At 38.4% G+C, this 26,839-nt stretch overlaps 1 protein-coding gene across 2 annotated transcripts; it reads right to left on the reverse strand.

Moving 5' to 3' along the window:
* Positions 1-473: 473 nt before the first annotated feature.
* Positions 474-26,105, reverse strand: NEK5 (NIMA related kinase 5). Of its 2 annotated transcripts, XM_066989600.1 has the most exons (24): positions 25,446-26,105; positions 25,199-25,339; positions 23,296-23,392; positions 22,576-22,673; positions 20,502-20,585; positions 20,325-20,395; positions 18,222-18,308; positions 17,743-17,797; positions 15,995-16,195; positions 15,829-15,910; positions 15,124-15,251; positions 12,027-12,104; positions 11,334-11,533; positions 10,443-10,509; positions 9,985-10,104; positions 9,054-9,137; positions 8,845-8,949; positions 7,085-7,165; positions 6,167-6,235; positions 4,431-4,554; positions 4,106-4,234; positions 3,035-3,172; positions 1,767-1,875; positions 474-1,377 (listed from the first exon to the last, which is right to left on the reverse strand). In XM_066989600.1, the coding sequence occupies exons 2-24, from the start codon at positions 25,313-25,315 to the stop codon at positions 1,155-1,157; spliced, it is 2,547 nt and encodes an 848-aa protein (XP_066845701.1). In that variant the 5' UTR covers positions 25,316-25,339; positions 25,446-26,105; the 3' UTR covers positions 474-1,154. The 2 variants fall into 2 exon arrangements, with proteins under 2 accessions (XP_066845701.1, XP_066845702.1); XM_066989601.1 differs by having other exon boundaries at positions 3,035-3,148; positions 25,199-26,105.
* Positions 26,106-26,839: the final 734 nt, after the last annotated feature.

Raw genomic sequence — 26,839 nt, forward strand, 5'->3', positions numbered from 1 at the left:
TAGCTGTTAACTAGCTGTTTCTCAAATGGGCTTGAATGAGATTTCGTTACCTACAGCGATTCCTCTAGATTAATCCTATGGTATTTGCTAGCTTGCTTTTTGATAAGTGTAATAATTGCACTTGTCTATCCTCCTTACATTAGCTATTACCTCATGTCCTTTTACAGTATGATAAATGGTATTTTTCTAGCCCTATTCTACTGAAAAGTTTTCTGTTCCTTGGGAATAGAAGGGTCTAGATTAGAGAACATAATTAGATGGTATTCAAATAAGAACGTTAAAGCTCTAAGCTACTGCTTATTATAAAAGAGAACAAAGTGAGCAACATATTAAAAAAAAGCATCTGCTTTCATATCAAAAGTGGAGATTTTGAGCCATCACAGCAGTATTTTATGTTGCATAGCAAACTAAGAAGTGCAGAAAGTTACTGAAATCACTTCAGAATGTGTTTTTTTTTGTTGTTTTTCCTTTATTTAAACTTCATCTGAATTAATGACACTGTGAAAATATGGCTGGAAGAACTCATTGTTCAACCATTGGAACCCTGTCCTATGCTAGGAACTGGGGAACACGCGATTCTCATGGTGCTAGTAAAACCTTTTACTCCTACTGTATACAACTGCTCAATAGTTGGAAGTACTGTGTGCAGTCAGTGCTATGCAAATTAAACTATTGGAATTATAAAGCTTCATTAGTGGTACTCAGATTATGAGAAGCTGGAAAAGTTTCTTAAAACAGGATGTTGATTGATCTACAGAAATAAAATCCACTGAGTAGGAGCCTTTCTGAAGTGATACAAAAATGGTTAAAGAGTATGCAGTCAGAAATTTGCCCAAACGAGTGTTGTCAGAGACGTCCCAGGTAGCTTAGAACAAGAGAGAAAAGTGCTTTTTAATCTGGATCGCAATTTTTCAAAATGTAGACATCTAAAATTAGCCTGATTTTTTTTCCTTCTAAAAAAATGGCAAAAACCCTTTCAATTTTAATTGAATGCTTAACTCTGTTGAAAAGTAGCTGATTTACTTGGCATTTAATGTCAGCTACCTGTTTTTTTAAAATTTGTCATTGATGTGGTTAAAATTTCAAGGATATTAATGGTCTGAAACAGTAATCATGCTGGTGCTCTACGTAGCTGTTGCTTCTTGCTTGACTTTTTAATTATTTGTGTCAATACTAAGGGACTCACAGTTATTTTCTAGATCATCATCAGCTTTTCCAAACAGTTTGCTAGTTAAGCTCATCTTTTCTTCTTGTGTTTGACCTTTATTTATTGAAAGCATGGAAGACTCTATGGTTCTCTCTGCCAGAGAAGTTACCACTTTTTCCAGAGATTCTTCCAGCTCATGTCTCAGTTCGTCTTCAGAATCTTCAAAATTTCTGAAAATTTGAAAGAAAGTTTTATTAATTCTATGTATCTGTTACGAGTGTTTCTAGTTTCCAAGCCTTTGAGATTGTTTAAAATGTTTTTTAAAGAATATGCAAACTACACACAAACTGCTTCTTCACCTTTCTCTGGAAGATTGTTTACCTATACTTATAAGGTAAAAAAAACAGTTGCAAAGCCACGTTAACAATTCTGCATAATATTTTTAATGTCAGCATTGGCATTTGACATTATAGAATTGAAAATCAGATTAGCAGACTAAAACAAATTTTCTTCATTTATAAATTTAAAAGAACTGAGAAGAAAAGCTTTAGGCAATGCATGCTGTCATCTCATGAAAACTTCAGGTGAATGGATTTTTCTATTCAAGTGCTTGACTTACGTGTCATCATCTGATCTTGGCTCAAGTCTACCATCATCAACAGCAACACTGGAGCACCTTTCTGAGTCATCTTCCTTGCTTTCTTTTGGCGACAGGGTTAATTTCCCTTCTGGAAAGGGAGAGAACATTCCTTTATTTGTATGTATATTAGCTAATTATAAAGGTATATGTAAAGTAATAGAAAACAAGTAAACATTTGATTTTTTTTTTCCCCAGTGACCAACAATGTAAGTACCGTGCTTAACTGACTTGATCACGCATGTTTTAGTCAGTGGTTTATAACTTCTGCTCAGCGGCACCTCGCATGTTTGTAGACTTTAACCACAAAACTAGAAAGGGTAAGAAAGAAGGTAAATCTGATGTTGGTGGATTCAAGTTCCCAACATGAGGGCCTGCACTTTCAGAAGAAAACTTAGGGGACTGCTGTTTGGGAAAGACTGAAAATTACTGCTTGAACGCAGTAGCTATTATTCCTTAGAAATACTCATTTTCAAAGACTGAAAGGCAACCTCAACATGAAAGGAGGGAGAACAATGACAAGAGTTATTGTTTTAGTACCTAATGGATAAATTCTGTGTGTAATCCACTAGCAACCTCTCAGTTTGGGTAACAATGTACTCCACGATGTCAGCTTGAGTAGCAGGGCAGAACTGGGTGTTGAGGGAGTGTGGTATCTTAATAGATGTAACAGATAAATGAAAAAGAATTTAAGAATACCTGCATGACCTTATTCTTGCTTTAGTCCTATGAACTGCTGACATTAGTGAAAAGTGGTTTGAATTACTTTTTGCTTTTCCTTTTTTTTCAGTGTCAGCTGTATCAGCATGCACCATGCTGTAACGTCAGTCACCACGGTAGTTTAAGCCATTATGTACTACAGTTTACAGCTTTTCTTCAGAAATACCTATGTTTGCATTGTTTTTTACAGGGTTCTTCAACCTCAACAGTTTCACGGGCTAGATCCGTGTTTGTGGTATCTCCCATCTTATTGGCAGTACCTCCGTCTACCGAAGCAAATAAAAAAAGCATATATGAAGTAATAATTGGTAAGCAGGGCTTGCCCTTTCCCCAGCTATTGAAAAAGTCCTGAAAAAGGACGTTCCTTCACTGCTACATGACAGACAGCAGTGGTTGCTGGCAGAGGCTGCCCATGCTTTTCTTGTTTGTCAGCTGCTTCAAAATGTTGGTTCTTGTCACAGATCCTCTGCCAATGGTACAGTAACACAATAAGGAAAACCATGTAAAATTGGCAGTAATGGACATCCTACCTAATTCTTCTTCAAGCTGGATGAAGGAGGCATTAGACAGCTCTGCTTTTGCTAAGATATTCAGGAGAGTCCCAGGTGCTGTTTGTTTCCATTGCTTCCTGTGTTCTGTGATGTCTTCAGGCAGAATGACACGGTCAGCGGAAGAAAAGGAAGGTTCTCAGGTCACTAAATCATCACTGTGGCTTGGCACTTTTGCTAGAATTAGACTTTCTAATTTTGACACTGAGTTTTTCCTTTCGTGTAATGCTGGAACCTGATTTTTTTCCCCTTGTGGAATATTTTCTCTCTTTTTTTTTTTTTAATAATTATTTGATCTGATTGATAGTGTAGAGGAAAAAAATAGTCTATTTATTTAGTCTGAAAAATAGACTATTTATCACTAAAAACTTCTTAACACCGGTTTTAATGCTAAGTAATAAGCATATTAAGAATATACAGGTGCAGCTTCATTGAGCTGTCCTTGTTCTCAAATTTAGCGGCTTCTTAGGGCTGAAAAGCTTCAGAAGTTCCTGTTTTTCTTGTTCGTCATCTAAGACAAAATGAACAAGAAGTGACACACTAACAATGCTCTGCTTTGTCTTGACTATCCATGCCAAAAATTCAGGCTGTCTCTGTGTGTCTGGGGTAGTGGGAGAACGGGGGAATGCTGGAGCCCCTTGTTCACAGCACCCAGTGACTGGAGCTGCCTGGCACTGTCAGAAAACGAGCAATTCACCTCTGCAGAAAAGGAGCATCACCACAAACATACCTGCGTGAGGGTGCAGCAATACTAGTGTGGTGTGGGAAACCAGAACTCCACCACGCTCTTGGCTGGCTGGCCACAGACCGCCTAGGTCTTGTGTATCATAACTCAAGGCCCAAGGAAGCGGTGGTGGTCACTTGCATAGACTGGCATTTTCAGCCCGTCACCGAGACCACAGAGTGCTTCAGATAAAAGTCCTTCTAATTAAACGCCTGTCAGATCATGTGAACATACTGGTATGGAATTGTTAGCAAAAGTATGTAAGTAGTCTGGCTGAATTTTAGTAGCTCCCTAATTTAACTTGCTGGAAAACATAAAAACCTTCTTACAAAATTCATTTTCAGCCATAGGATGTACAGATGTGACATCGGCATTGGCTAAAAAATTCAGTAGTGTTTGGGGGGTTCCAGTTTGCCACTGCTTCCTGTTTTCTTCAGTATCACCTGCATCACTGGACCCTAAGGGGAAGAAAAGAGGAGGCAAAATTACTTCATTTTTTAAAAATAGATTTCAGTGGAATTATAATGTTGATTAATAGATATAGTGAGAGAGAAACATCAGACAAATTTGCTATAGCCTACAGTTACTGAATTTACCTTACTTTTAACTAATTTTCAGGATTAATCCTAAGTATCCCATTTCCTTAAGAAATACCTGTTTGGTATCCAGAAAGTTCTTCCAAAGCCCCGTCCATGGGATCTTCATAAACTTCCACCAGTCTCTCCTTAAGATTCTCCATATCCACAAAAGTTAACATCTCATTGGCTTTATCTTGTACCTGAAAAAACAATAGAAAGAGAAAACATATATTTGACAATAACTAATTTCTTCTGTGTTCACCAACCATTCTCGTGTATGCACAGGCAAGTTGTGTAACCAAACACAAAGCAGCTGGACTTGAAAGTCTCACTGTGAGCTGTGTGGCCCTGTGATACAACAAAATGACAAGAAACAACTGACAAAACAGTGCTTAATAAGTGTACATATACTGGAAAGAAATTCTGTTTGTTGCTGTTACAAATACTTTAAACATTCTAATATAAAAATATCGATAGGTAGCTATTACATCCAATCAGCTAAAAATGTCATTTGAATAAATGAAATCACATCATGTGTGTAGTCTCACTTCTGTTATTTCCAAATAACACCTGGTTCATCACAATAATTTTGCTTTGTGATGTAATCATAGTAAAAAGAAACAGCTGTGCGAATGTACTATTGAAATAACACAATTATCAATCTAAGCTTTTAGTATTATTGTGGAGGAGGGTATTTCAATCAAAGAATGGACAGGAAATTTGTTGTAATACAACCAAGCTTTCCCCAGAAAGGATGGAAAAAACTTTATGCAAGCCAAAGAGAATGACACGTGAATGAAAACAAAACTAAACAAAAATAAGTGTAATAGGATGTTGGCTTAAGAGAATAATTTAGAATAACAGTTGTGTATTTCATGCTGGAGAAACCCTCCTCTCAGTTGAAAAATCCCCTTTCTGAGCCATGGATAGCATGACTAGATTGTCAGGTTCTCCCCAGAAACTATAATAGGCAGAAAGTTAAATTATGATCCCGTTTCTCTGTAATGATACTGACTTTCTTCGTGCACAGCTCTACTAACGCTGTTCCTACTGATAGTATAAATCCTGCATGTGTCTTGGCCGTGGTCATCCCCTCTGTTTTAACCTATCTTGAAAATGAAGCAGCACCAGAAGGAATAGCCTGAGAAGACTCAGTTTCTGACCTTGGACTTGTGTAGTTTATACTCTGCCTGATGCTACTGGTCTTGCTTGCTCTTTTTGGTCTGTTACATGCATAAGCTTCAAGCACAATAGAGCCCTCGCAGGAATTTCTGGTTTTGTAGTGTTCACCAGTATGGGCTGAGTCATAGCTGTAGTTTTCTAGCGTATATAAACTGATAAGGCTTTTGCAGAGTTATGTTTTCTATAAAACTGTACTAAGTTCTCATTTTCAAGAAGTAACAACCACATTTTCAAAAGCAGTATAGCTAATAATTGCAGAAGTGGCCATTATCATTTCAGAAAATACTCAAAGAAATGTACTGAATTCACAAATCAAATTTGGCATTTACAGACTAATTCACTTTTGAGCTGTGTTTTTCCCCTCAGCCCAATTTACAAAATGAAAATATCTGCACCTGTTCACCACTTCTCATGTGAAAGATTGACCCAGATACCATCCAATTTCTCAAGCAATTATCTCCTTGAAGAAAGTCAGACATATGCAATATGTCAACAAAGCCTCAACATGAAGCTTCATTATAACACAGGTAGAGGATGACAGTAATATAAACAGTTAAACCTTACCTCACAGAGCTACTGTCATGGTTTCAGATTACTAAAGAAAATGCTTTGAATATAACTGAAGCCTACCTCTGCTTCTTGAATGTTGTCTTCCTCAGGAACACATTCATCTAAATTAATTTCAAACTTTATTCCTCCCTGAAGAAAATTCAGACACTTCATTAAAATATATTATTAAATAAAAACATTTAATTAAATGTACACAGATGACATGGAATTTAAATGGAACTTGAAAGTTATTTTTCTCTTAAAATAACTTCAATTTTCTTCTGTTTATCAAGATAAGTTGAACAAACAGGACAAAAATAGATTGCTCTGAGGTACACCTTACGGCTATTTTCAAATGACTGCATCCACTAGAGAAGGCTGGGACATTTTAAGAAAAGATGTCTTTGATAATCGTTTAATTCAAATCCTTGCAATACACGGAGTTGGTTCGTACAGTTGGTTCTCAGCCATTATTAATATTTGAACACTGCGCTGCTTCAGTGCAGAATTTCACAAAACACCTTTAGACCACTTCAGAATTATGTTATCTTATTATCTTATTATCTTATCAGAAATTTTCCTAATATCTTATGTGCATTTCTATTCAATTCCCAGCCCCTTTTACAATTTAAAAGCACTATGGAGAAGAAAGTTTTACAACAATATGTTAAGAAATTAGCAGCCTGACATAGCTTCACTTAGAGTAAACAGGCAGTTTGATATAAAGGTAAGTGAGGACTGATTACTGCCTGAGAAGATTTAAAGGGAGCCTCCCTCAAATGACCAGAAAAGCTCTGCTGTATGTTTCTTTTCTTAGTGATTCTATCCTGTCACAGGAACTTTTAGCAAACAGCATTAGACCAATACTCTTAATTGATTCTCAAATAACTTGATTTCCAGAGCTACTGTGGCATAACAGAATCATTTGAAATGTACACATTTAAGAAGAAAATGGGGAAAAAAAAAAAACACAAAAACAAAAACAGTAAGTATGGATACCTTTGTGCTATATTCCTTCTCCAAAATGTTTTGATCTTGCCTGTCCTGGAGTCTGACTTGTTTAAAGTTTTCTTCCATGTTCTGGAGGGAGAGAAAAAAAAAACAACTTTAAAATGCACTCTTTGGAACCAGTATATGTATATACCCTATATAAAAAGACTCTTTTTAGTAATAAATGTTGCCATTGATTTCCTTTTATATACACCAATAAGAATAGTTCATTCATTGCCTTATTTAGATTCTAATGCCAAAAGACATAATTCTGGCTTATCTAGCAGAAAAATAGGATTTTTCAAAAACATGTTTAGAGGATACAGTACTGCGTCCAGAAATAATGCATCTTTTCTTTTCTATGATCATATGCAAGATGACTCAAGCTGATTTCATTTCAGCAGACTTTGGAAGTGATGAAAATCAAGATTATAATTGAAACCTATACCCATACAAAGTCTAGCCATGCTTCATATTATCCTGTTTGCTGGTTAACACCTAAAAGCTATTTAATTACTCCTCTGCATATTCCTAAGCCCTGTGTTAGAACATGCCACATAAAAGCAAAGTAAATAATTACACACAGCTCCTTCAGTGACCTCCTGCTATGAGGACATGTCCTCAACCTCAGGTGAAGCCACAACAATTCACAGATTGTACTTTTTAGAAACACCTACGCAGTTTCTCCAGTAGATGGAGTGCCCATGAATTAAGGTGACATCAAACAGGTGTAAAACCTTTTTTTTTTTTTTTTAATTATGCATTTCCCATGGGAATAACATTTCTGTCCCGTTGTGGCTTTGATGGCATATGGCATAGCTTATCCCACCAAATGATGTGTGGCATCATTTTAGTAAAAGCCAGCTCCGGGATCCATGAATATCACTGAAGAGTGTCCTACTTAAAATGTCAGCTTTGGCCTGAGTTGCAGCTGCAGTAGGGTAGCAACGTCTGTCACCAGTTTATGTGGAGGTCTGCCCCTTGCTGCTGAACAGTGCAGGAAATCCTGCGCTACATGAAGGAAATTCTGACTGAAGAATCCTATTAGCTAGATCAGCGTTGTTTCCCTTTCAGAATAAGCTGGCAATTTGCACAGTGAGATAAATTTTAATAAGTTGAGGCTTTCATTCCATTCACTTGAGGAGAAGCAGACTTGTTGCCGCAGAACTCCATGTGGTCTGGACACCTCATCTGGTTTTCATCACACCAGTATTTTAAAGTAAAAATGGAACAATTCTGAAACTCCATTCCACTGCCTGTGTTGGTAGTATTTGACGACACAGAAATGATGGATTCCTGTAGCTGAAATCTTTGGCTCTGCTTCTTCCTCCCACTTCTCCCAGTCTTCTGTTTAAGTAAGGAATCCACAGAAAACTGGAATGTAACATACACCCTACATTGGATCCTTACAGGAAAAGTAATTATGTTCTACTCTGAGCTCGTGTTTACTGTGTCTCCTGCACAGGATTCTCATGAAGGTCTGCGCTGTGAGTGGTTTCTTTACTTCACTCAGAAAGCAAGGAAAAGAAACTCACCACAAAAAGAAAAGAAACGAAAGTACCTCCCAATAATTATAGGGGAAAAACAATTACCAAAACAAATCAGAACTCATCCCAATAAAGTTTCCAGGCTATTCAAGAAAGGAACCTAGGAAGATTTTCAGATGCGGTGCAAACATCAGGTACGATTTAAGCTTTAGCATTTTTCAGGACTCTCGCAGAGTGAATCAAAGGCCACGCATAAAAAGTTTTGTTTAGACTATGAGATACCTCAAGTGATTCTTCTTTTGTTCCAGCCGTATCCGTGCTTTCAGACTGGTTTTCAGCTTTCCCTTGCCTCACCAGATAGGTTTTATCTTGTATTTTTTGATTGTCCTAGGGAACAGGTTTATAAAATTTTCATTTCAATTACTAATTAAGTGTACTACCTTAAAAAAGGAGAAGAAAAAATGACTGCATGCAAGTTTGAGCTTTGCTACCTGGAGTACTCCTGCTCTGAATCTGAATTCTTTTATATTGCTGTGGTATTCTTCCCGAATTTTCTGTAACTGTTTCAGGTATTCCTATTAAACAACATTAAGGTAGAATACATATTTATTAGAAAGACATACAGAAATAGCACTAACTCAACAAAATATTCTATGGCTATCAAACTGCGTATATGTGAGAAAAAGGGATCTGTGTCCACTATTGCCAATTTTAAAGACTGCTTAATACTTCCTATTAGAGGACGTTTAGGAGTTATAACTGTTCCAGACTTTAACCCTTTTGAAGCTTTTCTGAATGTTTTATGCTGGATTTTCTGCCCAGTTACACCTAAAATAGTTAATTCCAACAATAAACTAAGAATTGTCTGAGTAATGACTCAAAAAAATTCACAATCTTAAAATAGAGGACTGAAAATTAGGAGGACAAAAAAATTATAAACCATTTATTGTATTGCAACCTCCTTCCCAAAATAAAACAGAAGTTTATTGTTTCTGTATAAAATAATTTCCTAAAGTTAAAATATGGAAGCAACAGACATAACATACTATTATATCATATTCTAAATGTTACCATATGATTTTTGAGCAATGACTATACATACATGAATAGTCAGGTAAGACTATTTTCTGTGATTTGTAAATGTGAGGATCTGATGTCCTCCACCATTAGTTTGTTCAGTGAAGGAATTCCTCTAATCTCAGCAGAACTGAAATCAAAATCAAGGTCCTAGTTTTTAAAAAGATTATGGAGGTCAGCTTTTGTGCAAGTCTTCACTGGTTTCTGCAAGATGGAACCAGATGAGCACAGAGCTTATATCTTCCTAGTGGTCCAATGGAAAAAAAAATATCTCACATAAAGAACACTATTGTCAAGGAGTGTAAGAAAACAGCTTTAAGCAACTCTGGAAAATATTTTATTTACCTGTTCTTTCATTTCATTCTTTCTAGGCACGTCCTGATGATGCAATTTGAGATGCTCTTCCATTATTTTCTGCTGCTGTATTTGGTCATGATATGGGTCAGCAGAGGATGGCCGCAGTCCCTGTGGGTGTACAAATAAATCCCTGAGCAAAGGAATTTTCATTTAGAATCCCTTTCTTCAGGGCCTATTCAGTTCACTTTCCCTCTTCCACTGAAGATTGATGTAAGACAAGTGTGTATTTTTGCAGGTAAGAGTCATAGTAGAATTTTACATTGCTACAGTTTGATATTAGAAAATAAAACCTCAAGATGACCATTGTAGAGCAGATCAACAGACCTGCTAGAGCAGAGCTTTCTGTCTGTCAGTGCTACAGTCTATTGGAAAGACATCAATTCATCTCTGGGATTTTCATTCAGTTTCTTTTACAGATTTTATTCTATGCTTCAGTACTTACTTACCAGCTGTTTTTCCACTTTAATCTTGTACTGCTGGGCTTCAAAACGCCTTTGAAGATATTCTGCAGGCCTGAGAGAAGAAAGCGATGTTCACATACTATATTTTATTTCACAGCTTCTATCTTCTGCACAAATAATTCTCTACCAGCTGTGTTTGCACTACGTGAACATATGTGTAGGGATAAAATATGTATAAATATGGAACAGTAAAATAACAAACAGAAAACATACTGACTTTGGGCGTTCCCCTTGCCATTATTTTGGTTACATTAATCTTCTGAAGAGCAAAGCTCTTCTTCACCTTCTATTTGATAAATGGTACGTGAAACTGTTAGTGAAAATAAAGTTATTTTTCCTGATCCTCTAAATGAGTGGTCAGTCATGGAATGGACAGACAATCTCAAAAGTAAGACAAAGGTTCTGCTTCTGCTTTGTAAAAGAAAGGCTTTAAAGTACACAGACTGCTGGAGAACGTGCCTTTATATCTGAAAACAAAATGTAAGATCTGCAGGAAGACGACATTTGTGTGGCCTGCCTCCCACTCTGTTCCCTCAAGTACAGAACAGCTTTTGCTCTTTAGATCTTTCTGATTCTGGTGGGAAGGAAAGACAGTGCTTATCCTGTGTTTTACTCCACATCCAGTGAAACACTGAGATTTGGGAGACATTTTGATAGTAAGATTTCAAACATCAGGACAATACAATCAGAAAGAACTTCTGGATAGACAGAAACAGGAGTTAGATTGTACAATAAACTTAAGTAATAAAAAATAAAAATCAAAGAACAAGGAGAGAAGGAACTACACTGAATATGCCATGTTTACAGTGCTAGTTAATCAGGAAGGCTGATAACTGCAGGACAATTCACTACCAATAAATAGTGAGAAATAGTTACCCGTCAGGTGGGGGAGGTGGAGGTGCAACTTGTCCTTTTTGTTTATAGTATTCCTCAACTCTTTGGCTGATGTGAGAAAGGTCATAATGTGCATTACCTTTCCTCTGCAAGTTGTCAAGTTTATCATAGTAATGACCATAATGGCCATGCGCTCTAGTATTCTCTGGCCTTTCTGCCATCTTAAATCTGGAGCTCTGTGGCTGAAAATACAATGAAGAATGTTAATTGCCCTGTTTTCATTTGTATCAATACCAGTTTGAACTATTTCCTGTCCTCCCCATTATAAGCTGCATGGTAATAAAGGCTGTCTACAGTAGAGTTAGTGTTAAGTTCTCCAAGCCCTTTCTTAAATAACCCAGAAACTTCCTAACTTGCTACATACAGGGTGTATTTAATCTTACTGTGGTCTTTCCCTTTTCCCCTGCTCCATCAGCTCCTGCGATTAAGCAGCAGCCCACGCTGTGCGAGTCAGTCCACATGGGGCTTTGCACCCTGTACCTTGGTTGCCCTTGAGCCACGCCATCATTCTGAAGCCCAAAGCACTGAGTTAATTCCAGGGGAGTTGTATTTTGACATGTGACAGCAAGGGGAACCTGGGATGTAGTTGTGGGCAGTAAACATGCAGACTGCTGCTTTCAGGGGAGCACTGTGCTCGTGCATAATCTCGTTGATTATGTGCCTGTGGGAGCTTGCCTTTGATTTCTCCAAGTCCTCACTGTGATGAAACATTCCTGTATTTCTACTTTGTGACAAGACTGTCTTTTCCATCTCCTAAGAACAATGAAGAGAAAGGTGATCGTCTAGCTGCTGCTGCATGATAAAAAAGAACTGCAGTAAGACATCCACAAACATTTCCATGGTGGGAGGCTAAAAATCACTACATGGTGTACGAGCAAATGCTGACTATTGCTTATTTTTCTTGCATAAATTATAAAGCATCTCGGTATCCTTTCATTAGATGGTAAATACGTTAATTGTTGCTCCTTAGAAACACTGAAAATAGAGTCATCTACCTACAGCATAGTCCAGATTATATATAGTCCAGAACAATATAGATTCATATCTATAGAAGAAAATTTTCCACTGCCAGTAATGATCCCAGGGACGAGGTAATTTCAGAAAGTGTACGTGTTGTCTCTCCCCGAATGAAGTTTTAGAGTATGGTATCCAGAACTACGGCAATCTCAAGCAATAGGGAAAACAAATCAGACCGTCTAAATAAGAGGGTTGAGAACTATGAGCAGTGAAGCTTGCACTCTTTCTCCCCTCCGAGAAGGTCTGCAGCAAAGAAGACATACCCCTGGTGGAAGAGGTTCAGGGTAGAGAATTCTAGAGCAAACTGGACAGAAGTAAGTCCACTGGCCCTGATGGGATGTACCCACAAGTGCTGAGGGAGCTGGCAAATGTCATTGTGAAGCCACTGTTTATTATCTTTGATTGACTATGGTACTGTTGTGAGAGGAAAGCAGATGTCAATCTTATCTTCAAAAAGGGCAGGAAGGAGGACTCACGGCACTACAGGCCAGTCCGCCCCACTGGCAGCAGGCAGGGTAATGGAACAAATTATCCTGGAAACCATTTCCAGACACATAAAAGACAAGAAGGTGATCAGGCGTAGTCAGCATGGATTCACAAAGGGAAGATCATGCTTGACTAACCTGTTAACCTTCTAAAATGAAATGAGGGGCTTGGAAGACAAAGGGAGAGCAGTGGATATTGCCTGCCTCACTTCAGTACAGTTTTTGATGCTGTCTCCCGAAAGATCCTCATAGAGAAGCTGATGAAGTATGGGCCAGATGAGCAGTGGTCAATTGAAAACTGGCTGGCCCCAGAGGTGCTCATGTTACAAAGCCTCGCTGGAGGCCAGTAGCTAGCAGCTTACCCCAGGGGTTAATACTGGGCCCAATCCCGCTTCACATCTTTGATAACGATCTGGATGATGGGGCGGTGTGCTTTCAGTAAGTCTGCTGATGATGCAAACCTGAGGAGAGCGGCTGACATGCCAGGGGTCACGCTGTCATCCAGAGGGACCTCAGCAGGCCGGAGAAATGGGCTGACAGGAACCTCATGGAGTTCAGCAAGGGGAAGTGCAAAGTCCTGCACCTGGGGAGGAACAACCCCAGGCATCAGTACATGCTGGGGGACCCAGCAAGGAAGAGGACCTGCGGGTCCTGGTGGATAAGCTGAACATGAAAACAGTGCCCTTGTGGCAAAAAAAGGCTAACGGTATCCTGGCTCGTATTAGGCAAAGTACTGCAGCAGGTCAAGGGGAGTGTGGCCAGTTCTGTCTCCCCCCCAGTACAAGAGAGACTGGAGCTACTGGAGAGAGGCCAGTGAAAGGCCACGGTGATAATTCAGGGACTGGAGCACCTCTCATGAGGAAATGCTGAAAGACCTGGGATTGTTTAGCCTAGAGAAGGCTCAGGGGGAATCTCATCTGTGTGTACAAATACCTGAAGGAAGGGTACAAAGAAAATGGGGCCAGGCTCTATTCAGTTTTGTTCAGGACAAGAAACAATGGGCACAAACTGAAACACAGCAAGTTCCAGCTGAAAATAAGCAAAACATTTTTTACTGTGAGGGTGACCAAACACTGGAAGAGAGAGGTTGTGAAATCTCAGTTGTTGGGGATCTTCAAAAGTCATATGGATGTGGTCCTGGACAAGTGGCTCTAGGTGTCCCTGCTTGAGCAGAGAGGTGGACAAGATGACCTCCACAGGTCCCTTCCAGTCTCAAATATTCTGTGATTCTGTGAACCCTGAAGCAACTCATTCAAAGCATGACACTATGCAAATATACCCACAACCCTGAAAAAAAAAAAAAAACACACAAAAAAAAACCTGTTTTCTTCATTTGGATGATGAAAGACTGTGGGAACTTACCCAGTGATAACATAGAGCATGTCTGGCAGATCCAAACACTGTGGACAAAATTCTGCCCCTGATTACAGCAGAACACGATGAAAGGAAGCTCAACCAGCATCTCTGCACTCGCATGGATATGCACAAATGTAACTACGAGGAAAACTAAGTCCTACGTTCTGCATTGGGCCAGCACTATCCTCAGGTATCTAAGTGACTGCTTGAGGGCTGCAGTTTTGGGAATTCCACAAATCTCTACATCAGCTAATCTACCGTAACTGCAATGTGCAATTACTGCTGGGAGCTCCCGGATCCTAACTGTGCTTTGCTCTGGTTCGTCAGCACCCAAGAGAGCACTACATGCTCTTGAAGATAAATGTGAGGGTGTGAGACGATGCCAAGTAAGAGGCTAGAGATAGCACATAGCTTGAGGAAACAATGAGGTAGAAAATGAGAGAGGGACACAGATCAGACACAGATCACTGTGAGGAACTGGGGCTTCCTGCTGTAAGGTTTTATCCCAGTTTGTTTTAATAGTATCTGAAATGAGGGCAGAGGGCACCACTAATCTTGCCCACGAATGGGCCCTCAGGAGGTGTGACCTAAAAGAATCAGTACATTTGCTTTTATGGCAGAAATGCAAACCCAAAGTTCATTTGCCCTTGTGCAAACATAAATGCAAAGTGTGCCTGACTGCTTTTGTTACAAAGGACCAGGCTGAAGCAGCCTGAACTCCGTCTTTCCCACTTAGGCTTTCTAAAACACCTCTTTTGAGACTTCTGCAGTCCTTAACTGTCTCCACTGACTTGCTGTAGGCATTAGGTTGAATTTAATTTATCTTAAAGAAGCCTTTTAAAGGACATTTTCTAACAGCAGGAATTTGCCTTCTAAGATAATTAAATGTTATCAGCAATGTGGATGCACCATACCTGAGGCTGCTGCCCTCCTGAAGGTTTCCATTCATTCCTTTGAAAGAATTCCTGTGTCTTGACAGGCGCCACCATTCCAGATTCCGGAGGAACTTGGTCCAGGACTCTCCCTTTTTGAAGCTTACATTCTTTTTAAAAATAAAAGATTAACAAGTTACCTTCTGTGCTTCCTACATGATTATTGATCACGCAGTTGCAAACCATAGTAGGGTGCATATACCTAACACTGACAGGCTGAGCCAATAAACGCTCCTTACATCCTTTCATCATACTTCACCACACCTCACAGTTCCCAGGAATTCTGCCTTTCATTCTTAGAATGACATGTTTTTGAAAACATTATGATTTGTCACACTCATGTAGAGTGGATCTTCGTACTTAGTTTTGCAAAGAAGTACACTGAATAGAAGGGAGACCTCTATAAACCAGAAACGTATCACAGCTTTTCTAGCTGAATGCTGCAAGTGATCTGGTCTCAGAGCTGTCTTTTCCTGAACAGGAAGGACAGTGATTCAATGTCTAGGGTAAATGCTTCTGCTGCTTCAGTTCTCTCCTTTTTTTTTTTTTTATTTCCAAATTTGTCTGAAACTCTTGTATCCAAATGTGCAGCAAAGACTGTTGGAGCAAGTTATCACCATCAAGTATATCACAACTAACAAATGTTAGTGTAGAACCAATGTTAAAATCATTAAATATTATCTTTACCTTGTATCAGCTTGGCTCCAGGCTGTGATGCTGAAGGCTTTCTTTTGTGTATCACAGTGAGACTGAGCTCTTCCTGTGTTAACTATAAACAAAAAAGTATCTGATAGAATTGTTTATACTACAATACGTATTTTTCTCTTGGCAAGCAGCAGTACAAGGCACTCACCTCAGGGGGCAAATATCTGAGAACAAGCTTCTGCAAGAAGGGCTTCCTCAGAATAGAATTCATAGATGGCCGATCTCTTGGAGATACTTTAAACAACTGGGAAATTAACATCCTCAGATCATACGAATATTTGGGAGACACGGGCTGAAAATATCCTCTGCAAATCTTCAGCACCAGCTGGTGCAAGCTATTGCCTTCAAACTTAATCATTAAAAGCAATAGAAAGAGGACAGTAAGTACTGCTGGTTGGAAACGATGGACTAAACATCCAAATTTGAAAAGGGTACTTGCGGACAGAAGCCCTGTGCTATGCAATCTCTTCACAAATAATTTCCCCCTATCCATAGTTTGCTGTGAGAAATTAACATAACTACTCTCTATCTACTTGCTGGTTATGTTCTCCTATTTAAGCTACGTGACTCAGCAGGTCTGATAGCTTTGGTACTCGGAAGAGGTTTTTCAGAGTGTCATATGTCGTACAGTGTCATACAATAACACAGACACAATTTTTCCAGAATTAAACATCAATAGTTTTGCCAAAAGCTGTTCAGCAGAGACCTGCACACATACTGCTTTCACAGCATTCCCCTTCAAAGCCTGAGTTCCCACAACTTAGCCTCTGTGGTCTGCGTTCTCTCAGGAACCAGGGTACAATCTGATTTTTAACAACTGATGCCACTCAGCTGACTCTGTCCTCTCTGTTCAGAAGATCTCTTAATATGTCAGCATCAATCTGCTTTTTAGGGCCTCAGGCAGGCAAAACTAATTTTGAAAGCAACAACTTTCTAAAATTACCATTTTATTTGCTTGGATAATTTGAAGGTGTTGTAACCAAAATTTGCTCTTGCATTTCCTTTCTACATCAGCATCTAGTTCCTGCCTTCAAATTAAAAACATGGGCAGCAATACGAAATGAGGTTGGATCAGGTGATCTTGGAGGTCTCTTCCAACCTAAATGATTCCGTGATTCTGTGAAACAGAATAGCTAATATTCATAAGAAGAAATAATGATGTTTTCTCACTTTGTGAAATCTGGAATTTTCCTCCCTTGTTCTCAGCTCAGCACAATTGCTCTCCCTTCCAGTGCTGCTCTGCTGACTTTGACCATATTAAAGCCCAGGTCAACTTCTGCTGGGCCCAGGAATCCGACCCTTTTCCTGTTGTTGGGATTAGTTTCTGCTTTGATCCCTTCTCCACATTCACAGGCTGACGATTACTTGAGGCTCAGACCATGCAGAGGACAGCACAGTTTCCTGAAGATGCTATCTCAGTTATCTTTTGACATGAATGTGCTTCCAAACAAAATACAACTTTTAGGAAAATGTTTCTTGAGACTTGAAATGCTGTCCAGGGAAACGTAGGTTTCAAACTCTTTAGCAAGTACAGGTTAGTATTTTCAATTAGAAATGAATAAAATTTTGTGCCTAAAGCCTAACCTTGAAGTATAGCTTTAATTCTTTCCATCTGCCTTTTGAGAAAGTATAGCACTTATTAAAGAGTAAATATATGTTTGACATACATATATATATACATAAAAATTCTAGAAATACAATATAATATATTGTATTTTAGTATGCTCATAAAATTCAATACAAAATATTAAACACTGGCAGTCATCCTTTAATATCAAGAAGTAAATTGAAAATAATTCTAGTAGCTGTCTATGAATATTGTTATAACTACATATATCCCAGGCTGTTCAGTCTATTTTTAGTAATATGATATTGATCTGATTCTAAGATACTTACAGGATGCTTTAGTGCACACAGCTCATAGAGCACACAGCCAAGAGACCAAATATCTCTGTAAATAAAAGGAGTTCAAGTTTCAGGAAAAGCCTATAATATTTTCATAGATGTAATCAATTTTTTTTTCAGCTCTCAAATTTACTAGCATCATTCCATTGGAGATTAATATTGGTGCAACTTTCGATATTTCTGAGGATGCATTGAAAAGAAAAAAACTTAAATTTATTTTTTAGCTCTGGCACCCATCTTTCTACAGTACCTAACTAGGTTCTATTATTATTATTGGAAAAGGCACATGGTATAAATGATGCCTGCTTCATATTCTTAGCAGGACTGAAGAGCAAAGCTATCTCTAGCTGATGCATGTGAAATTCCTGGTGCCCTGCAGAAATACAGATTTAAACCATGACATTATGGTAAGTTCTCTTGTGCCTGCACACCCTCATGAACAAGCGTATGAAGAAAACAGAGAGACTCACGTTTTATTGTTATATGGTCGATTTTCACAGATCTCGGGTGACAGATAATAAGGCGTCCCTACACAGGTATAGGCAAACTCCATGGTGCTAATGAAACACAATGAATAAAAAGGCTTACACATTGTATAAGTCTGCAAGCAATTGAGTTAGAGCCTGTGGGGGTTATTATTTCTGCTCTCAAAATAGTTGAATAATAGCTTGATGGAACAACCCAAGAAACACAAAAGCACTTCCCATCTCTGTGTAAAAATGACCAACTATTTTAATGCAGTGTTTGCATTTCAACAGAAATCACAAGAATTCTCTTTTCCCCACTTTTTACCAGCATCGTAATCAACATTTGCAAGGAACGATGATCATTAACACATAATTCTGAAAGCTGTCAACCACACCTCAAAATATTCGAAGTCTCCAACATACTCATTGAAATAAGAAGATCGTAGGTGCCAGTCAGTCATGCAAGCTTGAAACTGTGGAAGGAGGAACAACTGTCCAGAAACTAAAGCAGGAGTAAATGAATTCTATTTCCATCTTTGCTGCTGACTTGCTATGTAGGTATAGCCGAACAACACCGGTTGGATTCGTTCCACTTGCTTTTAGTTATCTACCCTGTGGATGTCATCAAGAGTCACTGGGAAGTCAGGGAAGAGAAACAGTACTCACAGAGTGTGGTTCCTCTCACTCTACAGTAGGTGTCAATAAAAGTTGAAAGTTACCCTCTTTATAGTGGATATGATATGAAGTCTGACTGCCCGGGGTGTCAAGGATACCTAACAGAAAGTAAAAGTATTGGGCACTATCTAGAATTCGGAAGTGGAGAATTGAGATGAAAATGCCTTTGTGTATCACAGGGGACGGGAGGAAGAGGGACTGAGAAAACTAATTCACTTGTTATATGAGAAAAAGTACATTCAAGCTCCAAATATTTTTGTCTCTATAGTCCCAGATACCTATTAAATACTCCTCAAAATGCCCGTACTTGCACATTCACATTCTGAGGTTTACTTTCAGTAAGACTTCCCAGCTCTGATGCACCACCAAACTTTCAAAGTTATTTAGGCTTAATTCCAAAGCAATCTGATGGGGCCTTGACAGAAATTACCTATGCTGTACATTCACCTGAAGAATGCATTGAAGTATTTTATACAGGTACACAGTTAAGTAAGTCTGAAGAGAGTGCACAAACTGTCTACGCTGGGTAAAGTCTTTATTGTGTAGGCAGAAATGAGATTCAGCTTAGATTGATTTAATTTAAGGATAGGAAAAGTTGCAACACGTGAATTGCAGGAGGTGGAGTACAAAGCAACTGAGAAGGACTGACAATAGAAGGACTATCTGCAAAATGATCATCAGAGGAAATCATCTTTCCACAAACTGTGGAACTTCATTGCCACAAGATCCTGCCAAGGTCAAAGATATCAAGAGGCTCAAAAAAGAGATCAAATTCAAGCACTGTCCTTCTGTTAGCAAGCCCCCTGGCATGTTTTGACCACGTCAAAAAGCACTCTCCTAGACAATGTCTGGCCACTATGTAGGTTAGGCCAACCTTGTCCCCAGAGTCAATAAAGATAAGAACACCCTCTTCGGCAGAAGTTTAGCCAGGGGGATGCAAGCCATGGCAAAACATTTACTCTAAGGGCTAGAGAAGAATGGGTTCTGGCTTTTTTTTTTTTTTTTTAAATATAGGCACAGTTTTGAAGAACATACTAAGAAAAGAAATAGTATGACCTGAACAAACTCTTTTCTTACACTACTTCCAAACGTTTAATGCTGTTCACTGCTTTTTCTTTTCATGAAGCACCAGAAGTGATCATCAAGGACTGCAAAAAAAAGAGTTGTACCTCCAGAGTTTCTCTATGTCAGTTCCATAAGGAACAGGGAAAGATTGAGGGAAAGACGCCCTAACAAGAGTCCAGTTACAAGGATCTGTGGTTATGTTCAGGACGGCACATTTTAGGATACCAGAAAAAAATACAGTGACAGACCCGTGATATCCTAGACCAAGCACAGTCCACAAACAATTTGCACATTCAGGTTGCATTCTGACCATTCAGAAACAGTCACGTTTGGTGTAGATCATAGACTAATGAAAGAGGTGCTTACTTGGTCAACTGTCTTGCTATGCCGAAGTCCCCAAGCTTTGCTATCTTTCCATTATTGCTAAGAAAAATGTTCTGCAAACAAAGAAGAAACTGATATGCAAAAATAAAACATGGCACGGCTTCTTAAGCAAATTTTGACATGATAAAATCACCCCCTCTCCAGTTCTAGTTTTACTACCTGGGCTTTTACGTCTCTGTGTAAAATCTTTCTGTCATGAATATGCTTCAGGCCCAAGGAGATCTGCACAAACCAACTCAAAATCTACAGTGAAAGACAAAAGAATTAGATATCTGATAAATTTGATATGTAGATAAATTTGCATGGCTCTAATTTCCAGTAGGACATCTTACTGAAATATGTACAACGAAGACAACAAAATCTAAAACATGTTGAACACACACAATATATAATAGTAAGAAACAATATTTTTGAATGAGCAAAAATAAAGCCATAGTTTTGCTTTCCTTTCTCAGTGCTATCAGGAAACCATGGAAATAAATACCAACTCCCACTTACTGTATCCCAGTCAAGTTTTCACTGACTATGACAAGACCATTACTTCAGCAAGGACTGAATAATCATGTCAAAGAAGAGTTAAGAACGCTAGACCATTATTTAGAAATGAATTCGAAAAACAAGCCATAAATGGGTGGTGTCTTCTTAATCCTCAGCAGTGGAAGTCATACCATGCATTTATAGTATTTGTAATCATACCAAATGTGATCCAGGAAAGAAGAAATAGAGGATGAAGGTCTGCAATGTGGTTAAACAACAGAGGTATGAAGAAACTTGTGATAGTAAGTAATCACAACAGGTTATCCTTGCCCCAGGACAGCTCTTAAGCATGTATTTAACTCCAGATATACGTGATTTATTCAATAAGGGCTGCTGGACTTAATTCAGAAACAAAAGATGTGCTTACATGCTTCTATCTTAAGGACAATTGATGGTCATGGAAGACTTTAATTCAAGCAATAATCTTTTATCTAGTAATGCTTAACATTTCACAGATGATTTCCTGAATAGGGCTGATGTCATAAATGAGACTTTCTTAGACATATACTTGAAAATATAAAGATTTTTTAATAATGTTACATTAAATTGGGCAATTTGCTCTCTGTTCTTGATTGTCAGATGCATCTTTAGTTTCTATAATCCCTTCTTCTGTCTGTATTTCCTTTGTCTTTCTTTGGATCTGTGATTCTGTGATTCTGTGGATATGCATCATTCTGTCTTGGCAAGAGTTTTATGTGTGTTGGTTCCCTGTTTTGTCTTTTCATGATCTGTGACTTTGTCCTCTTTTTATTTTCTCTCATGTTCTCTCTGCCTCTATTATGACTCCCAACTGGATCATAAAATCCACCATTGCTGAACCAGTAATTCACTTCCAACTGACTTCTACACTAAGGAGTTTCTATTTTCCTCTAAAGCAAAAAGAAATGTCACAAAATTTATTTTTTTTTCCTTTTTTTTTTTCACTTCCATACTTTAGAGTAGATTTTCACTAACACGTTAGATACTCTCTGTCTAGTATCTAGGTAAGTTTTCATTGCAACTGCAAAAGTGAAAGACTACACATAATAAATATCCTTAGAGTTCCGAATATGAAGTCCGACATATAAAAGATTTCCTTCAGCAAGCTAAAGTTAGTTAAAAGATGAAGGAATAAGTTAAGGAGTAGTAGGAAATTCTGTTTCTGTGAATTGCAATACCTCTCACATGCACCTATTTACAAACTGAAATACCTGTGAACATGCTCCAAAAGCAGTCAGAATTCTGGCCTTGTTTCTCTGTGTCAGTTTAACAATTTAAATGGCATCAGAGAACTCTTGACCCAAATAAAATGAATGAGAGATTTACCACTGACTAGTATAAAGCACGATATGTCATGACGCAAATAGCATAAAAGAATGAAAATTTCATATATAATACATCCCCTAACACCTCTAAAACACCTTGTCAAAATGAAGTCTTTCTGGTTGAGCAGGTGTACTACTAAGATAAAGTGCCTCCAAAATAAAAGGAGCAATAGAAAGAATATAACTAGCATCAAAATACTGTTAATAAATTAATTTAAGATCTTAAACAAGTCTAAAAGGAAACTCTAAATTCCCACTAAAACTATCAAAGTTTCTTTAAAATGTTCAGGTTTTTTATAACAGGTCAGAAAAGAAACAGTAGCTAGCAGTGCATAATTCAAACAATGTGTTTTACATAATACATCCTTTCCTCTAAAGGTAATTTCTTTCACCTGATCCTCGTCAAACAGTACTCCATGCTGCATATTTATCCGCTTCATTAGATCTCCACCATCACAGTATTCCATCATGATATATAGCTTGTTGTTTTCTGAAAGGAAAAGTATTTCTTGCCTTTATTCCCTTATTACTCATTAATACAGCAATAAATTATTCAATTCCACCTGAAACATACATTAATTGTATGCTCTCTATGGACACCAGCCTTCACCTTTACTTCACAGGCCCTCCAAAATCCAGCATGAGCCTCAGCTGGAAAGCTGCTCCACCCCTTCCCTCAGTCCCAAAGTCCAAGCCAAACCTTTCCTGCAACCTTACTGATACCCCAAAATATGTTTTTTTCCTATTTTCCTATTTTCTAATTCATTTTATTTCCTATTTCCTGCTGTGCTCAAAAACTCTCTTTTCTATTGAAGCTCCTGAGAAAGTCTCACAAAACTCTGGACCTCTGTTGAAGGTCAAGGGAGGCAATGCAGACACCTCAGGATCTAGTGTTTGCTTCAGAGTACTTTTGGTCCCACCTACCCACCCACAAGGAGAAAAAAAGTGATGACTGAACCTGGTACCTTGTGTTCAATTTTAGGAGTTGGCACCTAACCCACTGATAAGTAAGGTGCTGGGGATAGGCCTATGGTTGGGCAATACGAACAAACTAGGTTTTGCTGCCTTTCACTCCTATAGTCACAAATAAAACAAAAATGTTAAAAGTAAACCTTGCAAAGAAGCAAAGAAGGTGACTATATTTGCATGCTTCATCTTGGCCAGAAGAATGACTTCTTTCTGCGAGGCTTCTTTTTCTTTCACAGGCATCTACAAAGAATTAAGGAACTATATGCTAGCAATGATGTATTTAAGTCTCTTCAATAATAGTTACATTGCTGTCAAATCATTCCCACAAGTACGTAAAGATTGTGCCAAGGTGATGCAGAAATACCAGAACATATGATGTACACACATTTGCGGCATATGTTTGTAAATATACTGCAACATTATCAAAGTAAAACCAAATTATGACGTTTTACAAACAGGCAAATGTCTACCTTTAAACTTTCTACACAAATGTTATTACCAATTGTTGGTTGAGAGTTGAGTTGGTGAATAGAGGTAAACTCAAAAGTTAAACTGCCCTTACGTATTAGAATAATAAAGGTCTAGGTGAGTCTGTGTTCCTAATAACGTTGATTTCAAAAGAATAAAGTTAAAAACAAAGATCTTCTGTTTTACAGTTGTTATGAGTTCTTGCAACACTTCAAGCAAAATCTTTACTCTGTTATAGTAAATGGAAAACTTATATTTGGTTCATTGTAACCACACTTTCATCAATATTATTTCTTATAAACTCATGTTTCAGTGATTCCATACTGATTCTATTAAAATGTCCTCTTTCATTTACAAAAGTAAGTTTCTTACTCTCATTCTTAAGAAATAATTTTGAAATGTAATCCTTAAAGATTCAAAAATCAAAAGGTGAAAATAAAGACACAATCAATCATATAAATGACACATAGACATACCACATACTAGAAAGACACTCTACCACGTAAGAAAAATCTTACTACTTTGAAGTCAGAATTTTCTGTAACCACCTCTTGATTTTTAAACAACTGTGATAAGCAATAACACTTTATTAACTTACATTTTTCTATTTTGCATACATCAAAATATGAGATTAGAAATAACCATATTACTGGTCATGAACACAGCAAAACTATTTTTTATTTAGTTGTCATTACTAGTATATCAATTTTTCTGGGTTTGAATCTGAAGGTTATGTAGCTTTTCCTAGAACTGACACATAAAAATTCATTCTTCTGTTATGATTCTCTAAAACATTAGAAGTTCACTAGTGTGGCCCAGAATGTAAGAGCTGTCACATGCAAGTAGACACTCACTGAAATTGACCTCTGAATTCCCTGTACTGAAATCACATGGAGTTTAATTGTGTGTCTTTTTGGAACTGGACCTAGGAGTGGCATTACTCTGACACCCGAGCTAGCCACCCTAACCTGCCTTTACAGCCCACAGAAAGAAACATGGCTTTTATGGCCCAATTCACCTCATTCTGAAACAGAAGTCTAAAACACACGCAGTAAACTGTATCCCTTGTTCTCCAAGAAAGGGAGTCAAGCCAGGTAGGTGAGACAATGACAGCTACAGAATGGACATTTCAAATTAGATGAAATGAATCAAAATGCCCTATGCATAAATGAGAATCAGAAAGATTGTTGTATATTACTCTCATGCCTGAAAACATGCATGTTGCAAAAAAAAAAAAAAAAGAAAAAGAAAAAGTTTAGAGAAATGTATCACAAAATCATAGCTTGTTATTTCAGTAGCAATAGGTTTTGTTGTAGTTGAATCATCTACTATAAAGCTTAAATCAGGTAGTGTCATGTATGGTAGGTAAAGCTTTGAAAAAAAAAGAAAAAAAACTGTTAATATAAAAACATAGTTATGTTTTTAAAATCACTAAACAGGCAGTCAAAGAGTAGTCTTTGGAAAGTTTGTCATCAAGATGCAACCACAAACGTGACACCCAAGCTCATATGTTAGCTAAATCCAGTTGTCGTAATTCTGTAAATAACTATTGTTATCATCCAGGTTTTGTTGTTTTACCTTAGTTAAATCAATCTCTTTGATGACACATTGCTCATTATCCACTTTTCCTTTTGCCAAGAATATTTTGCCATAAGATCCTTCTCCAATTTTCTTAAGGATTTCATATTTATCCATGATGTCTTTATCTTAAAGCAGTGGCTAAAACAAGAGTCCCCAGATTAGTATTGCATGTAGTTGGTGTTATAACATCTGAGTTTGTCTACTGAAATAGAAACTGCCTTTTATTACTGTATTTTTTCCTCACATTTTTATCACATTTTGTCACATTTTTATTAATGATGCAGATTCATCCTCAAAATGTCATCTCCTGGAAGACTGCAAATTATTGTGGATCTGAACCTTCCTTAAGCAGCAAGTTTATGAGCGTCTCATAAAGGAAAGCATGAAACATGGTCCTAGCAAACCCTAAAATTAAAAAATGAGAAGGCAGCAGAAAGTATTATGGTATGGTATTATGGTATGGTATTATTCTTAGAGGTCTTTTCCAACCTTAATAATTCTATGATTCTGGGAAGTTTGACGTTATTTATTGAAGTTAACAATACTGCACACTTGTTCTTTTAATGGAAAACATAAAATTATAGTGCATTTCTTGTTGAACTTTCTATGGTGCAAATGACCAAGTAGCCTGGGTCATTACCACTGGGTATTTGCAACCTATCCACAAGCAAACTTAGAGCGCTAATACACACGCACACTCTCAAACCGTTCTTATTAGTTGGGCTAAGTTTTAGCCAGGAAGATTTGGTAAGACACTGCACTTTTGCTGTCAGGAAGGAAAGCCAGGCTCGGTAACAGACCACCTCGGCCTGCGTGAAGCCATCTCCGCGGGCCGGGGCCCTTCCCGCCCTGCTGTGGTGTCGTCGCCATGGCGACGGCGCGCACCGGGCGGGCGGCCCCTGCCCGGGGCCGCCCTCAGGCGAGGTCCGGGCGGGGGGACGCGGTACCTGCGTGCGGCCGCCGCCTCCGGAGCCCCCCGCGGCCAGACGGAGGAAGAGGAGGAAGACGAGCGGCCTTACACTGTCTGCCCTGCCCTCGGCGGGGTGTGGCGTCTGTGGCACTGCCCTCGCACCCCTCCGGGAGGAGAAGGAGGCTGGATTGCTTCAGGCAGCCGGCGCCTTCTGCCCCCTGTGAGGGGCTTTGGGTGTGAGCAACAGAGAAGCGGGAAACAGCCCCGTTCCACACCTTGACGTTTTCTAAAGCTTTTCATATTTATTTTTTCAGTATTATTTAAACACAGTCCAGAAGCACCTCCCAGGGAGAACTGTACTGGGGTCATGTCTACACTTCCCTGTCAGGCTTCTCACCACTAATGACTATTTAGTACCCAACAGCCAGCCCAAATAGCACCATTAAACTTAAATTACACGTAATGCTTCCTGCAGAAGTTTATCTCCTTATCAAAATGGGGAAAATTGTCCTTTTTAAAGAACAAAGTAGGTTTCTTCCACAAATGCAAATGGCGTATATAAAAATCTTGTCATGGAAGGCAAAAGTTCACTCTCAGGTATTGTCAGAGGATTAACAGCTGCGTGAACTAAGCCTCAAATAATTAGCATAGCTAAATGTTCTCCATAACATGCCCTTCAGACAAAATCAGTTATTCCTACTATGCAGTACTTCAAGACATAGTCAGGA

This window comes from Anser cygnoides, chromosome 1 (genome assembly GCF_040182565.1).
Source record: "Anser cygnoides isolate HZ-2024a breed goose chromosome 1, Taihu_goose_T2T_genome, whole genome shotgun sequence".
Lineage (NCBI taxonomy): Eukaryota > Metazoa > Chordata > Aves > Anseriformes > Anatidae > Anser > Anser cygnoides.